Genomic DNA, 17268 nt, shown 5'->3' with positions numbered 1-17268 from the left:
AATAAAATACAAGTTACAAGCTACAACTTGTAACTTGTAATTTCCATTAAATTTGCATTGGGCGATCAGCTGATTTACTAATAATATTATACTAACTGTGCACGACACTACTCTACAACCACGGCCAGGCCGCGGCCTGGAGTTAAAGGCGGCCGTGCTGTAGCACACCACTGCTCGCCTTGACTACTTCCTTCAGCACTTCCTACGTTGTGGACCTGTTTCCCTCCCCCCTCCCCTTGGCTTCCAAATAGATCCGAAACTAACTTGGGAGAAGCATGTTAACTACATCTGCAAAAAACTGAACCGTGTGATTTGTCTCATTCGTAGGCTGAAACGGCTTGTCTCCAAGGATTTTCTTGTTACAGTCTACTTGTCATTGTTTCATAGCCACGTCATCTATGGTCTCGAGCTGTGGGGCCATGCGTCAGCCTGTTTAAAAATCCTAGTCCTACAGAAGAAAGCTCTCCGAATAATGGATTCCGCCAGCGATGAAGAGCACTGAAAGCCCATATTCAAGAAATTGGGCATATTTACAATCTTCAACCACTATATTTTGGTCAGCCTTTTCCACATTTATCAAAATTTACCTACACTTCCAATACGAGCAGACCAGCGTAGTTATAATACCAGAAAAAAAACACATTGACATACCATTCTGTAGACTTACTAAAAAGAAAGATTGCTACCCTGTCCTGGCTATGAAATTTTTCAACTTACTCGCGGCTGTCGTCAAAGAACTAGAACCAAGGACGTTTGAAAATAAAATTGGGACTTGGCTTAAAAACAACCCCTTCTACACAATTAATGAGTATCTTGAAGCCGACTACTCCTCAATAAAGTGACCTGCCGCCAAATTTCAATCAAGATCCAAGAATTTAATTTGTCAAAGTTTTTTTTGCTGTAAATATATGTTTTCTTTTAGTAATAGTATTTTTGACGCCATCTGTCCAGTTATACTGGTCAATGATGAAGAGAAAAGTATGAAGTAAGTATATGACGTCACGGATGGCTCCTGTAAGGCTGTCCGGAAAGCGACCCTGCTTGGTGCTGTTGAATTTACGTTCTTTCTGATTGTTTTGGTAATTAATTGTTTTTTTTTTTATTTTGGTATTTGGTTAATGGTTTGATCTTGGTATCGATAGGTCAAACATCAATGCACCGATATCATCGTTGCAAAACATCGATGTTATTGGGGGAGTAAAACATGGATGTTTTCGAAGTTTTTTTTCAGATTTTCGTCTGCTTTTTGTAACCTGTAAACATTGGTATCTCAATAGTTGGCCAAAAGCATCGATGTAACAAAAACATCAGTATCCTACCATCGATGTAAAAAACATCGAACATCGAGGTTTCGAAAACATCGACTATCAATGCTCATCCTACTTGGTGGTAGTTTCTTCTTCTTCACTACTACTTCGCTTCCACTTCTTCTCTTCAGTTCTTGGTAGTGGTACTGGGTTTGGGTAGGGTAAGGGTACTGGTACAATTCTTTTGCACTGAGCTATAATTCTAACTGGAGGTAGCACTGAATGTCAAAGATGCGTGTCGCCAGCCGCCATGTTTGCGTGAGTCTGGTGTCATAAGAAGCCATATTATTGCTATAACTATTATTATACTTGGCTTAAAATACCTACTTTGTATGGTCGCCATTTCAAAGAAAATTATTAAAGTATTAAAAGTATTCAAGTATGACAAAAATACTCACTGCTATACCAACCTAGTTATAGAAGCCATGTTATTGCTATGGTAAGAAAACTTACTGCTATACCAACCTAACAAAATCAGCGACACGCTTTTGACAGACTTCTGCCATGGCAGTGCTACCTCCCTTTTGTCTATAATGGTACCTACGTGTTATGCTTTTAAGGTTATGTATGTGTTTGTGTTGCTTCGCTGTGCAATCGCAATGTGCCTTTAATAGTGAAATACTGAAATCTCTATTCGATCCACTAGTAGGCCTAAGTCACTACAAGCTATTAGTTGTGTGACACAAAATAATCTAAAATCGGACTTATTGCATCGTCCTTCTGGAATTTTACTTAGGGCCTAGGAGAACAATAGACATAAGAGCTTGGAACCCTTTGATACTAGATAACCTGTATTACATTTAATTAGTTGGTAAGTTAAGAGAGCCTAACTTAAGCCTCGTTCACACGGTGCAAAGCCGGCGAGTTGGCGAGTGTGCTTGTATTCGTTCACACGGAGCTTGTCCACTCGCCAACTTGCAAACGTGTAGAAAGACGTCGGCGAGTGCGCTTTTAGTCGTTCACACGATGCTTTTTCCAGTAGGCCTAGCTGACTCGGACCAAATCCTCACACATCTTTGAGTAACATGCGGGTATTTGTTTACTTTAGGGGCTTCTAACGAATTTTGAAAAAAATGTTTTTTTCTCATTATTTGGCCTATTTTGAACACTTTTTACGTTTGGCACTTTTGGGGCAAACGCATATTTCACCCTGAAAATTGCGTTTGAAAATCGCGAAAATTTTTCAGCAATTGCCATTTTTACTTTGAAAATCAGGGTTTCCCCCCCTTGCCTTTCTTTAAATGTGTTTTTATTATTGTAGTAATAAGCAGATGTTATGTTTATTATAACCTAACCTTGGTTTAACTAAAAATCCGCTATTTTCGGCATATTGCTAACCTAAGCATTGGTTAGGTAGGGTTGGGTTAGGTTAGGTTAGGTTAAGTTAGATTAGGTTAAGTTAGGTTAGGTTAGGTTAGGTTAGTTTAAAAATAGTTAGGTTAGTTTAAACGTAAGGTTAAGTTAGGTTAGGTTAGGTTAGATTTCAAATATTCAGGTGATTTTAGGCTAATTAAATTAAATAATAACTTAATAACTAGCCATACCTTACCTAACCTGAACTAACCTAACCTAACCTAAACTAACCTAACCTAAACTAACCTAACCTAACCTAACCTTGGTTTAACTAATAATCCGCTTTTTTCGGCATATTGCTAATCTAAGCATTGGTTAGGTAGGGTTGGGTTAGGTTAAGTTAGGTTAGGTTAGGTTAGGTTAGATTAGATTAGATAAAGTTAGGTTGGATTATATTCAGTTCTGTAGGTCCTAAGTAATAGTAAAAACACATTAAGAGTAAAAGTACCACTCAAATTTTTAGCACTTTTTGCAATTTTCAAACGCGATTTTTAGGGTGAAATAGGCGTTTGCCCCAAAAGTGCCAAATGTAAAAAGTGTTCAAAATAGGCCAATTAATGAGAAAATAACATTTTTTTTTAAATTCATTAGAAGCCCCTAAAGTAAACAAATACCAGTTGGCGTGTAAAGTAGCGAAAGCGTTAACTTTTTCCAGAGCTTTTTTACAAGCAGCTTTTGAGCGAGTACTTCGTTCACACTGAGCTATTTTACTAGCTGCGTGTAAAAAAGCCGGCGTGTAGCTTGTAAACTCGCCCCATGTGAACGGGGCTTTATGATTCTTCTAAACCCCGTGAAGCACTTAAAATGATCGTCATGACGAGAAACCTTGCGCAAAACTATCCATTATTTCTTAAATTTCCCTATAAGGTCGTAATTGCTTTCCAAAGGGAACTTTCCATATAGGTACCTAAGTTAGTGTTAAAAATACCTCAGCTGTATTCATTTGAATGTTATTCTTTTAATTTATTACCTTATTAAAATCAGGTGAGATTATTTGTTTGTATTACTGTATTCTGTTTTGTTTATTTCAGCTTAACCTAACCAATCAATAGTTTTATTAATACTTATGAAGTCATACGGGGTAAAGCCCGTGGGTTACAGTTAGTTGAATTAAAAGACAAACAAAAAAGTCTTGCAAAATACGAATTATTGGCCTAGCACTCAAAGGATTAATCATCTTATCATAGCAGCAAATTATATAGACCTACCGGTAATTGTTTTATTTTTTTCAAATATTTAAACTATTATTTAGCATGTTTACATTGTCCATAGGCCTATGTATTTATTGCAAAAATGGTGTTGATTGAACGAATAGGCTAAGTAAAATAAAATAAACTAGGTGAAACCCGTCGAAATCGACGGTTACTTTCAATGCTTACTAATTCAACTAACTGCGATAAATTGAGTGAAATAATAAATATTTTGAGCATTCAGCATTGTTTAAAGATTAATAAGAGTAAAAAAAATAATGATATTAATTGCCTTGGGTTAGTTAACAAAATATGGTTGATCATTCAATGAATAAAATATTTCCCATACTGTACGTCATCGGAGTTGTTAGTATGCTATCTGGTATCTCTTCCTTTGGAAGAACCTTTAAATAGTATTAAAATCGTATTGGTAGATCTTTTGTAGTTAAACACTTCCGTGATTTTATCAGTGTAATGCAGATTAATCTACGATTTTATTTGAAAAAATATATCCGTTTGTTGGGAAGACACGTTCTAACTTCAAAGGGAGGTATATCCGTTACATTGTAAGTTTGATTTTTCCTTCGTCACGTCGCGTCAGTTCATATCGTACTTCTGTGCCTATGAATAACCCTCTAGCACAGTTTTGAGAAATTAAATTGGTTGTGAGGTTACTGTTAAAGCTGGAATTCCTTGACATGGGGGAAGTCAGTTAGTTTTCTCAGCCTTATCAATTACATAACTTTGCCAATATAATCTCTCTACAGAATGTTAGGTGTAGTGAAATATAACTTACTTGAAGTGAAGTTGGCTTTTATTCTTGAACTTAAGGGGCCTCCTCATTTATATGGTCGTGCGGCTTCATTGGCAACAAATAATACAAATGACATAGGAATATGGCATTTCAAAAAAGTGAAAAATAATGTAAATTGGCTGTTACGTAAATATTGACGTGTACATGCATTGTTAATCAACGTATTTTATGAAGGATGAAGTGATCTAGTTTAAAAGGAATATGACCTTTCTGTCATGCATGACAGTAGCTGATTAAATAGTATTTGCTTATTGGGCCATTTTTTACAGCCAAAATGTTGTGTTATTTTCAATAATGTTACGGCCACGGTCCGTAATATAGTCCACTGCAAATAATTTGTCAAGATAGGTACCATTTTAGGCAAGGTTTCTGTGTTTGGATGCTATTAGACACAGTAAGAGCACAAAATTCTTCTGCAGATGAATTATTTGTTGGACAAATATAAGCCGAATTATAAATGTCACAATGCGAGTTTGAGCATTTTGTAAGTATGGGTAAGTTACAAAGATTTTTTAGGCTGCTGCTCAGTGCACTTTAAAAATGTATATTTTATAGATAAATTAAATGGTTTTTGTTGCTGAGTAGCGCTAGTAAACATGCACATCCCTTTTCGTTAGTCTAATAACATTCAAAGGCTCTCTAAGAGTTCAAGTTCTTATTTGTATACATATCTATAGGCTATTATGTTTTCACTAAGCTGAATGAATACATCGAAGTTACCTCTCTGAAGAATCTGCAGTATATTGCAGTTTTCCAGCTTAATGACTTTCTAAATCATGCACATATTTCTAAATAAACATTGTAAAATGTTTTATCCAGTTACTGTAAACTACTATTAATTTAACAAAATATGGACACGGCTCAAATGGGCACCGTGCCTTTCTGCACTTGTACCGTATTATTTTGTATTATATTACACAATCGAAGATTTTTCCAATGATTAAAAACATGTATGTCAATGATCTCATGAACCTATGATGATCTGTCTAGAATAATATGATAAAATATAGGGAAAATGTGTGAAAAAGGCAGACACCGACCTGTAAAATAGATATAAGATAGTTCAATAAGAAATAATTGTAAGAGTTACTGTGATAAAAGGATTTTCCACTGATTTCGTAATGGAATGTTATATTGCAAAACATAACATGATACGGAAGAAAGTCAATTTTAAAATCAGAAAATAACATTGCAAATACTTCTTTTGGACAATTCAGTAACTCCCAATAAATGTGTGTTGTTTTTGTTCAAAATACAATTTTTAAATTAACAGCTGTTTCATTAAAAAAATATTATCAACATGGCCAAAATGTAAACAAACATGTGGAGGGATCTTTAAAGGCTTCTGGGGCAGAGCCCTAAGCGAATTTACTTCGTTTTTCTTTTGATAACGCATCTACAGACCAAGACCTTTCTTTGGACACCTCTACCAATTTTCTACGCCCAGCGGTTCTCTCAAATTAGTGGAGACAAAGTTTCCAATTGAATATTCAGATTCCCCCATGTTAATCTTATGGGAGAAACCCCAACTTTGATGGAAGATCCTGCCCAAACTAATAAAGATATCAAAAAACTAAAAAGACTTTGCAAAACTACAGATCAGGGCAATTTTTTTGACACTTTAATCATCAAAATCGGTCCAAAAATGAGGGAGGAGTTCTGTTCACAAAAATCGGCTTAGCGTATTATATATATAGATGATTCCAGGTTAGACTAGTAGATGGGCTTGATTGAAAATGAACTCGAAGAAGTACATAAGCTTTGTGAACATCTCATCTCTGGTAGTCGGCTCATCTCCTGTGTTCAGTCTATGGTCCGCGTCGAAATAAAGTAAGTTTTTCTTAAAACAGAGCAGATGAAATACAAGAACATTTAGCATAGTGTGCCATTCAATGCGAATGCACAACAAACAATCTAACCTACTCGTAAACACTAAGTGTATTTTTAATAATGTCACAAAGGAATCATCATCACCCAACAATAAAACACCACAGTCAAGTTCTTAATAATCATGAAATTGCTTGAAAATATGACAAAATGTGTTGAAAACGGAACGTGCCCATTGTAATACATGGGATAGTGCCGCTCTGTCCACTGACTTATGTTGGGGAGAGCCCTCAGTGGCCAGCTCGTTTTCGCTGCATTAACTCAGCATTCCACATTTATATTTCTATTGACCGGTCCTACCATGAAGACCTATGGTAATAGCTTATTCTTATTCCCCATATGGGAAATTTGCTGAAAAGTGCAGTCTATAACTGGCCCAAAAAACTTGGCGAGTACAGTCAGGGGCAACAAGGAGTTGTCTCAACACACCCGCTAAAATGTTGTACAGTCTTACCACTTAAAAATAAAGTAGGCTATGATTTCACATTTCTTTATCTTCCACAGGTCAGATACCATTAAAAAAGGTCACGTACGTCTTCCAAAGGTTCCATTTTGCTAGAAGATAGACAAATTTTACTAGCTTTGGTGCTACACTCATTTTAAAACTCAGTTCTTACTTGTTGATGTTTATTTATTTTTTGCAGAAAAACACAGTTTAAACAAGTGGTGATTTGTATCCAGTTTCCTAAGGATTATCCACAGTCACCTTTGCTCATTGAGTTGAAATCTAAAACTCTGTCAGACCACTTACTAGCAAAACTCACCTCAATCTGCGAGGAGGAAGCAAAAAAGTATCTAGGAAAGCCTCAGGTAAAGTTTGAGAATATACAGTAGGAAGTCTATTATAATTAGAACATTGGGTGGTGTTTGGATGATTGATTTTTCTTATTAATTGGGTTGGTTAATTCTGGGTTGGCTCTAGTTAGTTGTTATATTGAGGGAAAAATAGATACAAATTTATTTTAAATCAAAAATTTTTGAATATATCTTTTGGAGAGGACTCAGCTAACTCACCGGATGAAAGGTTGCAGACGAGTCAAAGATAGAACACATAAAACACACACATAATAATAGCCTACTTGATATTTCGCCTCTTTCAGAGGCTTCTTCAGAAGTAGGCCTAGATGGCAGTTACAAGAACAACAAATAGGATGACACAGTTTGAATTCAAAATGTCTGACAGGTTGTCCAACTGACACTACACAAAGCACTAAATACAGGCACATTGCAATATTGTATTTACATATACTGTAATATGTATATTGAAAAGCAAATTAGTTTTGTCCACGATAATATAATTTAATCCAAGCTAAATGCTTTTTCCTAAAAACATGAATATATCTTTTATTTAAAGTACCTATACCAAACTTAAAACTCGAGTGTCATATTACATGTATCTACAGAAAACAAATTAAAAATAGGTACCAAAATCGGTTTTTGCTTTTTAAAATTATTTTGCTGTTGGACTTAACAATTGTTTAAATGGTAGCCTAGCATTTGCGGTGCTAGTGCTGGTTTGCTGCTATTTTCATGGTTTTTCTATGGGATTTCCAATCTTTACTGTCGAGGCACTCATAGATAAATTTGGTGATAGCTTCACATTTCTTTGAATGTTAGATATCGTCACATTCCAAAACGTGATCCACCAGCAGGGTTTTGCTGCTACAAGGTTACGCAATGAGGACATTTAGATGACATAATAAGTTTGAATCAAACTCCACTCCATTTAGATTTTTGTTGTCTATAGATAACTATACCCGCGGGTTTTGCCCTGTGCGACTTTAAATAAACAATACAACTAAGCGATAGATTTTAAATAAACAAATAATATTGTTTGTCTATTTTCAGATCCTCAAGGTCCTGAAATTTTTAAAGAGTTTTATTGAAGATAACTTACTTTCTTGCTGCTACGATGAAGTTGTCACCTTAAAAAATAAATTGGTCAGTGAGACCGACGAATTAAAAGTTCGTCAGAAAACATCATCTTTGAGTCTTAAAGTTAGTCAAGACGGTTACTTTTTGAAGACTAAGATCTCGGTGCCTGACGACTATCCACTTGCTTCAGTTAGGTGAGGATAATACTTTGTTAAAAGCTCATTACACTTTTACTTGGCAATGATTTCTGGATTAAGTGCTTACCTAGTCATCCAAAGGTCCCAAGTTAGATCTTAAGAATCTTTTGAAACAATACCTAATTTTAACTGGATCCTGCTAAATTCATTATACATTACTATGTTTACATAAACATCTGAAGATAGTTGCTGCATTTAGTATAAAGCTTACTATTGCACTAAGTGACATTTATGCTGTGATCATTGAAGATATATAATTAAAAATACCTTAATTTCCTTAGTTATCTACTATCTTAACCCTTTGAGCTCCAATGCACAGTATATTCACTGATATTAACAAAATATAAATTCCACTAACTATCTATGCGAATGTAACTCAATATTTTTATGATTATTTTAGAGTAATCATGGCTGAAGGTGAACGAACGGGTGAACTGCCCCATGTGAGCACCTACTCAGGCGGGGCAAAAATAGCTTTTTGGAAAAGAGTAAGGGATTTTTAGGTGTGCCAAGAAAACTCAAAACTAGGATCAATACCATTACTCACGGAGTGCAACCGTGATGTACAAGCTGTGGTCCCTCACCTAGTAAGTGGGACAGGGTCTATGACAGACGGATCGCTTGTATGGTGGCCTGAGGTGGAGTCTGCTGCTCTGGTGGGTGAAGGTTTTGCTGGAGTCCATAGACTTGCTGACCTCATCATCAGGAGCAATGAACAACTGTCCTGGATCAGATCTTGACTGTTTACTGGACCTTATACTCATTGACATCTTCATTAAGAGTCCTTGGAGGCTAGTGGCCATCTTGGATGATTTCAAACAGCTGCTGAAGAGTTAATTATTATCCAAAAATAGTGTTTCAAACCCAGAAATGATTAAAATATAAATATCTAGTATACTATGAGATTATAAATGTTGTTTTTTGTGTTAAATGTATTTCCAGGGGAGTCCATGGAAGCCAACGGCCATCTTGGATTTGCCTGCCATAAGAGCAATGTTAATTTTGTTATTTTCAAATAGCGGCTGAAGAGTTATTTACCACCTCAAAATATCTTTTCAAATACCAAAGTGATTGTAATTTAAATATCTAGTATACTGTGAGATAAAAAATTTTCTTAATTGTTTTATGAGTTAGAACGTCCAGGCTGCAAGGACTCTTAAGGCGGTAACAAGGAAGATAGCACTCCGACTTTAACACAGGTATGAACAAGGGACATGTCCTTTCAGGATGGAGCTGTCATACGATATTGAGGAGTTACCTCATTGATTGACCTGGGGTTATTACAATGAAGTTTGTTTACAGGGTAGAATATGTGGACACCAACTTTCCACCTTTGTTCCACCGGTTCTTTGTTGCTCAAGCAAACGAACTATCAAGACAGTGTGTTGAACCTCCAATCAGGAGGAAGACTACAGACCCCCCCTTCAGTCCCAAACCCTCTCTGCTTCCAGTCGCTAGCTTTTTTGTTGAGTCAGTCAAAAAGTTTCCTCAAGAAAAATGTCAGCTGTGCAAAGAAAAATGTCTACCAACCGATCCTCAGGTAAGGGAACCAACCAATCCTGGCTCAAGAAAAAAAATGCTCTTTACATAAGAATTTCTATGTTTCACCATCTCTGTCATTATCAACCAAAAAAGATTTAAGAGGTATGTCAATAATTTTAATACCTGGCCTCATCAAACCTGCACATTAACATTAGATTTGTACTGTACTAAAATGTTTCCTTAAAGGTGTTAGATTTATTCCTAGTCAAATCAAATTATTTTTAACAGGTTGTTGGGTTTTGCTGCCACAAGGTATTAAAGTGCTTTTCCTGCTGACAGTGTGCGTACAATTATAGTCAGAGTCACGGTGCAGCGTACACAAGTTGGTCTACTGTGACCTCCGAATTTATCGGGGATCAACTAAACTATGTCAGCATGTTGTGCTGGCCCTACACTTAAATTTAGTCTAGGTTGGGTTTTTTAGGTTGTTAGTAAATTTTCCTGTAAAATCCCTGTAGAAGACACTGGCTATGGACCCAGGCTTTGCTGTGAGTTTTTCAGTGAACTACATCCACTCTGGATTACATAGCACCATCACCACGGTTGTTTTGCCTCTGTCAAGACTGAAATATTTTAATGTTAATTGCGTTCGCTGATTCGCTGGCACGCCGAGGGTGTGTCGCCTTTCCGACCACTCCGCCAATGGGATTCTTACAGCAAACGTGTTAATGAAATGATGTATTAAATAATAAATAAGTAAAAATGTTAAATTTAATTTATTCTCTGTAAATATTAACTCTGTGCAGTACAACAAAATTCTATGTTTTGAAGAATTGTTCGTTTTGAAAAATGGGAAATCCTTAATCCCATAGTCCAATCAAGCTAGCTCGCAAACCGAACTTGTTAAAATAAACATAGTTTAACACAGTTTCTACAAAACTTCGTCAAAATCGCATAGATTTTATTCGAGTTATTTTTGTGATGTAGACTCACATGAGATTGAACATGGTGTTTTTGGCCTCTTAGACATAAAAAAAGTAAATCAGTCTAGGTCTTACCATGTCACCTACTTTAATAGCCTCAACTGGAAAGATTAAATTCTCACAAGGAAAAGAGTTCTCACAGTTGATAGCACAAACAAGTTCTCAACAAATTTAATTTAAATTGTGGTAAAATATCAGCATTTATTGTTTATGAGCATTGATGACTTTATTCAGAAATAGTTATTGTGTATTTGAGTAAAAAAAACAAAGCAACTTTTTTGTGTACAGAAAGTGGAGCCTGATGAGTCTGCAGATATGCATGTGGAGAGAGTTTACTGCGGACATTTGTTTCATCTGCTATGCCTCATCACCCACATGAAAACCCCTCCATTTAAAGGTAACTCATCAGTCAACTGTGATATGTCATACAACATATCCGAATTGTGGATATTTATAGGCCTGCACGGTGGATGCGATACTCCCTGGTGTGGATTAACGTCCGCACGAGTGAGTACTACGACTATCCGCAGTACTATCCTGATAATTAGACCAATTTGTATATACCAAGGCAAACATGTGGTTCGGATTCCACTATCTGTAGTAATAATAATAGGTTAAATACCTTGTATACGTCCTCAATCCAAGTCGTCTTTTATAATGACTATAGTTTCGGGGCCAACAGCCCCATTGTCAAATTTTCTGTCTTGTTAATTACTGTTTACAGCATTGGTCACCGTTGAAGTACACATATACACATACACTGACACACGAAACATTTATATTTACACGTAACATTGAAAAATTATACTTTTGGCCGGCCTAAACAAAAGTGATTACATCATTGTGCGGACCGGTACACTGACTGACTCAAAGTCTGTAACGGTACATGTCTGTATCGGTACACTGACTGAGTCAGTCAGTGTACCGGTCCGCACAATGATGTAATCACTTTTGTTTAGGCCGGCCAAAAGTATAATTTTTCAATGTTACGTGTAAATATAAATGTTTCGTGTGTCAGTGTATGTGTATATGTGTACTTCAACGGTGACCAATGCTGTAAACAATAATTAACAAGACAGAAAATTTGACAATGGGGCTGTTGGCCCCGAAACTATAGTCATTATAAAAGACGACTTGGATTGAGGACGTATACAAGGTATTTAACCTATTATTATTATTATTATTCAATCCAGGAGGCAAACATGGATAAACTATCTGTAGGTCCCTTAGTTGCCATTAGCTGTATGGGCTATTAAGTAACAGCTGTGTCTAAGGAATGTCGGCCTTAGTCACTAACAAGACTAGAAGATCATCGCGCCACTCATCCTACACTCATCTCCATTTACTTGGCTTAAAATACCTACTTTGTATGGTCGCCATTTCATTGTAATCAAAAGTATTAAAAGTCCTCCCTCAACCAAAAGTAGCATATTCATAGGCATTTTTATCAACATCTTGAACTGTAAAACGGCTATTACTGAGGGTAGTGATGTCTGCAGGAATAATTTAATCTAGCTTTAAATAGATTCTACTAGTTTTTTAAAACTTCACTGAGTCTATGATATTGGGTTGGTTTTATGGAGAGCTGTTGAAAAGGAAAAAAACTTATCTTTGTGTGTGTAAGAACATTTGGGTCTATAGTTCACCAGGGTTTGAATTTTGTACCGACTTTGCATTTAGCTTTGTGAAGTGTGATTTTGTTGTAAAAATATTTGTTGTTCTTCATATTATTCATAGATTTTTTCCTAACTTGGCACTGTAAAACGCATATTCAGAATCCAGTCTTACAGTTTACCAAGGTGGCTGATTATAAAAGCCTTACAAAATAATAGTTTTCAGGTTTACCTTCAAAATATTTCATTGGAACAACCTTAACTTACTTAATTCACTAATTTCTTTAATTAGAAATTTTCTTTCGGTTTCTTTAACTAGCATATTTGTGTTGTATTCAGTGTTATAATTAAAAATTATAATTTAAATTATATGTACATATATACTTAAAAATTCAAATTTAATTTTTGTATGCAAAAGTATTTTGATTTTTAATGATGGCAACTGTGTCATTTAGATGTGCTGAAACAAACTTAGCGTCAAAAGCAAAAGACACTTTGTAGGAGATCATGCTTACCAGAATAGGAAAGGATTTCCCCGGAGAACCATCATTTTACACTAGGCTATATAATTTTCAGTGACAGTGAAATATTTATTTTTGTTCTTTTGCCAGAGTGAGCAAAAAAAATTCCTATTCTCACACACAACCATCCATAAAACCTAGAATATTTAGTTGTTTTTTCTTTGTTCACTTAATATTGTTCTACATCGTCTTTATTTACCGCTAAAATATATTGAATCATTGAATGTTATTTTACATTTTTGCAGATGGCAAGAAATGCCCACAGTGTGCCAAGCAGATCTTCCATGACAAGTGGAAGGTGAGCGAGCGCTTGGCCGAGGCTCGATGGGCTCACCAGCAGGCCCGCGACCGAGAACTGCAGGAGGTGTCTGAGTTTTTTGAGTGAACTCTGCACAGGTAAAGTAATGGTGAAAACCAGGAATTTTGAATCCAAATCCTAAAAAAAGTCCCAAATCTTGAGTTGAAGTACAGCGTTAAATTGATTCTCACTTATAATTACTTTATTTTTAATCGAATCTAAAACTTAAAACTAGTTTTAAAAGCTGTTTAAAACATAGATGTTCTTGTGATCATAACAGCGATCGCATATCTGTGGGAATATCTTGCAATCCTATCAACATAATAATATAACAAGATTTCTGCCATGAAAAAAAATCACGAGGTTGAAATCCTACTGAAAAATAAAATATTCATTTCTCGTAGAATCACCAAAATTCAGAACCTTAAAAAGTCATTATTATTATTTAATTATATTAATATAATTCTAACTGTCGATAGAATGTTATTCTTATACAAAATTGTAGTCTAATAAATCTAGGGGATTTTGAATTTGTATAACTATAGCAACACAAGGAGCATTGTTTAATCGCTGCTAGTTTATTCCTAAGGAGTTATATCGTATGTGTCATCATTGATGTATCAGATTTCCACCTTTGCTTCTCTAGGTAAATCTTTACCTCTTACACTTTTTGTGGATATTTTCATTTCAGAGTTGTATGGTTTTTATTGATATCTTATCAATTTTTTCTTTGCTTTCAACAGTTTCAACTCTTGTAAGCTGAATTATTAAATTGATATTAAATTATAATATCACAAAAAAATTTAAAATCACTATCGTTTGAATAATTTGTGCCTTTCACATTTCTTATGGTCTTTTTAATTCTGTTTTGTTACAGGTAATCGAAGAAGTTTATCAGTCCACAGATAAGCTCCAAATAATTCTTTAGTATATTTGATTACTTAAAATTTTATATTCACATCAATGTTACAACAGGTAAAACAAACTTACTGTCCAACATCTCAATAAAAATGTTAACGTTTGGATTATTTGTATCCAACTAAAAGAAAAACAACTAAAAGAACAATTGTAGTTGTTTTTCTACAACTAAAAGAAAAACTACACAAATTTGCATTATAATGAGCAATTGATTCAATTGTCATACTTGTGTTTAACATAAAATTAACCACAGACCTGAAAAAATGATCTTTAGTTAGTTCAATTAGGATAAGCGATTGATCAACTAATGTTGACAATTGACTAAATTGAGTTTAAATTGTAGTTTTTTGAGCTCAGTATTGCTCGTTTGTTATGAAACAGAAACACAAAGGCTTAATTTGAGTATCCAAACTATTTTCAATGAATTAAAAACATTTGCTAGAATCTTTTTGTTGCCAGTTGGGTGAAAGTAATGTTTATCTTAAATTGAACAGAAGTCAAACGAATTAAGAAAAAAGTCTATGCTACGTTCACAAAATTTAGCCGGTTTGAGAGGAAGTGCCACCACTACTTTTGTTGTTCAATGTATATGTTGCAGTCGATTGACGTTTTGGAAAACAGCTGTTGGGCTATTGTTTTAAAGGTACGATCAAGTGGAGGAGATAGATTTCTTCCCTTATAACAGGCTAAATTTTGTCAGTGGAGTATGCTCAGTGTTTAGACATTTAAGTGCATAGCAAGTGAAACAGCAAAAAGGACCAATGAAGTTGATAGACAAATAGGTACTGTAAACTCAACTTAAGAATCAAAACGTAGATACGAGGGTAATTTTTTAAGTAGGAACCGTTCTGTAATAAAATAATAGTTAAGAGACTTTTAACAACCTAAAATGTATCAAAAATTAAAATGTGAAACTTTTTTACTTTTCAACGTTTCCATCCACATTTGAAGTAGTCAAACCGAGGCTCTAGCTTTTGGATCCCTTCATCATTATAACCTTGCCGTCTGACCATCATCAGTATATAACTGTTTCTTTGTCATCATTGCCAAGTGCTCCCCACCGAGACATTGCTCCAGTTTCGGAAAAAATTATGATATAATAGTGTCAAGTCTTGGCTGTAAGGCAAATGCATGATCCAGTACTTCCAAGTGAACATTTTCTAGTTCTGTTCTTGTTCTTGCAGCTGATAGTTGTGAAGCAGAACAATTCCGCTAGACTCTAGCAATTTTGAACAGCAGACGCCATTCACTGGATTGGTGTTTTGTCTCTGTAGTGCACAATTCAAGTTTCATCTCCATAACATCGTTGTAGGGGTCCAAAAAATACAAAGAATGTAACATTCACTTTTTTGTGTTCTTCTGTCAACATTTATACCATCTGTCTGCCACACATCTTTGAGTAGTGAAATTTGTCACAACATTGTAAAAAGGGCAATAGTGAAGCACCTCTTTTGACAGATTTCTCTATCAACATTTTGTGTCAATTCTTCATTCATGACAGTGGGCCCTCTATATTGTATCAGGAAGATTTGTTCCTTCATTGAAAAGCCTGCACCTTTTAGTCACATTACCATAGAGTATTACAACTTCAACAAGCTGCAGTTGAAGTTCAGCAGGACAGACACGATAACTGTGTTAAAAAACTGAATAACGGCATACGCTTCAGAATCAGCAAGGTTACTTAAAGACAAACTACAAACGCAGTATTATCACACAACCAGCACTTGAAGGGACGTGAATCGCAATGGGAAATCGGGCAAAGGTTGCCCGGGTTGGGAATTACAACCTTTGCAATTGGTTGTTACTTTAAAAAAATACCCCTATATGTATGGAGAAGATTAAAGGAAAAAGTAATGAATGTATAAGAGATATAATTATACAAAGCTTGTAAAAATAGTTTAAATACAGCAAGATTTTATGAATCAGGATTTACATAAAAGTATTATTTGAAGTTTATTTGGATTTTTCAATTGCTTAGGAAGATGGTAAAGAAGCTAAGTTTAGTTGAGTTTTAATGTATTGAAGTTTGTCTTGATGCATGGTAGTTGTAATTTAGGAATTAAAATTGTGTTTTTAAATAATTCTTATGTCAGTGTTTTTGAATTTTCCAAGTGTAGTGTCCATGATCTTGAGTTTAATGTTTAATGTTTTTCTAACAAAATGTTAGTACAGTACACTCCCCATTAACCGAGTTTATTGGGACAGACACTGCCTCGGTTACCGAAAAACTTGGATAACACAGAGGTCTCTTAGATTTGGAGGTTAGGGGTTACAGTAGTAGGCATACCTCATTAGGGAGTCAAAGACAATAGTGAATACAATTGATGGTATTTTAAGTTAGTGTTCCTAAGGAAAACAATAAGAATAAATCAAACAGCTTATTTCGGAAAACCTTAACCATTCAAGTTAAGTAAATAGTTATTTGTGCAACTAGTGAGAAAAGTGAGCAATTGACTCACTCGAGAGAAATCCTTACTCACGAGCCGTAGGCGAGTGAGGAATGGTTTCTCGAGTGAGGCAATTGTACTTTGAACTCGAGTTGCACATTATACTTTTCCTACAATTACCATAAAACAAATAAATTTGGGAAGAAACATAACCTATTTTTACACAGAAGTGAACTTTTAATATAACATTTAATGTGAAGTGACAAATACAACAGTACAACAGCTGACCAGCTGATTTACAGCCAGTGCTGCCAACGCATTTCGCACGCATACGACGTTGCCTGCATGTTGCAAATCTGGAGTGAGACAAAGTAATTAGAGTGAGACAATGTTAACATTGTCTCACTGGTGAGCGAATTGGCCACTTTGCTTTCTCAAATCAG

At 35.3% G+C, this 17268-nt stretch overlaps 1 protein-coding gene across 3 annotated transcripts; it reads left to right on the top strand.

The window, feature by feature from the left end:
• The first annotated feature begins 1852 nt into the window (after nucleotides 1–1852).
• Nucleotides 1853–15839, top strand: LOC128989614 (uncharacterized). Of its 3 annotated transcripts, none has more exons than XM_054411552.1 (8): nucleotides 1853–2118; nucleotides 6372–6494; nucleotides 7196–7361; nucleotides 8400–8620; nucleotides 9926–10163; nucleotides 11377–11485; nucleotides 13468–13618; nucleotides 15037–15839. In XM_054411552.1, the coding sequence occupies exons 2-7, from the start codon at nucleotides 6385–6387 to the stop codon at nucleotides 13605–13607; spliced, it is 984 nt and encodes a 327-aa protein (XP_054267527.1). In that variant the 5' UTR covers nucleotides 1853–2118; nucleotides 6372–6384; the 3' UTR covers nucleotides 13608–13618; nucleotides 15037–15839. The 3 variants fall into 3 exon arrangements, 2 of the variants coding, with proteins under 2 accessions (XP_054267527.1, XP_054267526.1); XM_054411551.1 differs by having other exon boundaries at nucleotides 14398–15839; XR_008490460.1 differs by lacking the exon at nucleotides 11377–11485 and having other exon boundaries at nucleotides 14398–15839.
• Nucleotides 15840–17268: the final 1429 nt, after the last annotated feature.

Source organism: Macrosteles quadrilineatus, unplaced genomic scaffold (genome assembly GCF_028750875.1).
Source record: "Macrosteles quadrilineatus isolate MER2022 unplaced genomic scaffold, UCM_ALF_1.0 Scaffold_3__2_contigs__length_128488019, whole genome shotgun sequence".
NCBI lineage: Eukaryota > Metazoa > Arthropoda > Insecta > Hemiptera > Cicadellidae > Macrosteles > Macrosteles quadrilineatus.
This window is presented reverse-complemented; position numbering and strand designations above follow the sequence as displayed.

Excerpts from the sequence above, each read along its gene's own strand:
- LOC128989614 (XM_054411552.1), top strand. The coding sequence starts at position 6,385 with ATGGGCTTGATTGAAAATGAACTCGAAGAAGTACATAAGCTTTGTGAA. Across the intron at positions 7,362-8,399 it reads AGTATCTAGGAAAGCCTCAG|ATCCTCAAGGTCCTGAAATT; the intron begins GTAAAGTTTGAG and ends GTCTATTTTCAG. Across the intron at positions 8,621-9,925 it reads TATCCACTTGCTTCAGTTAG|GGTAGAATATGTGGACACCA; the intron begins GTGAGGATAATA and ends GTTTGTTTACAG.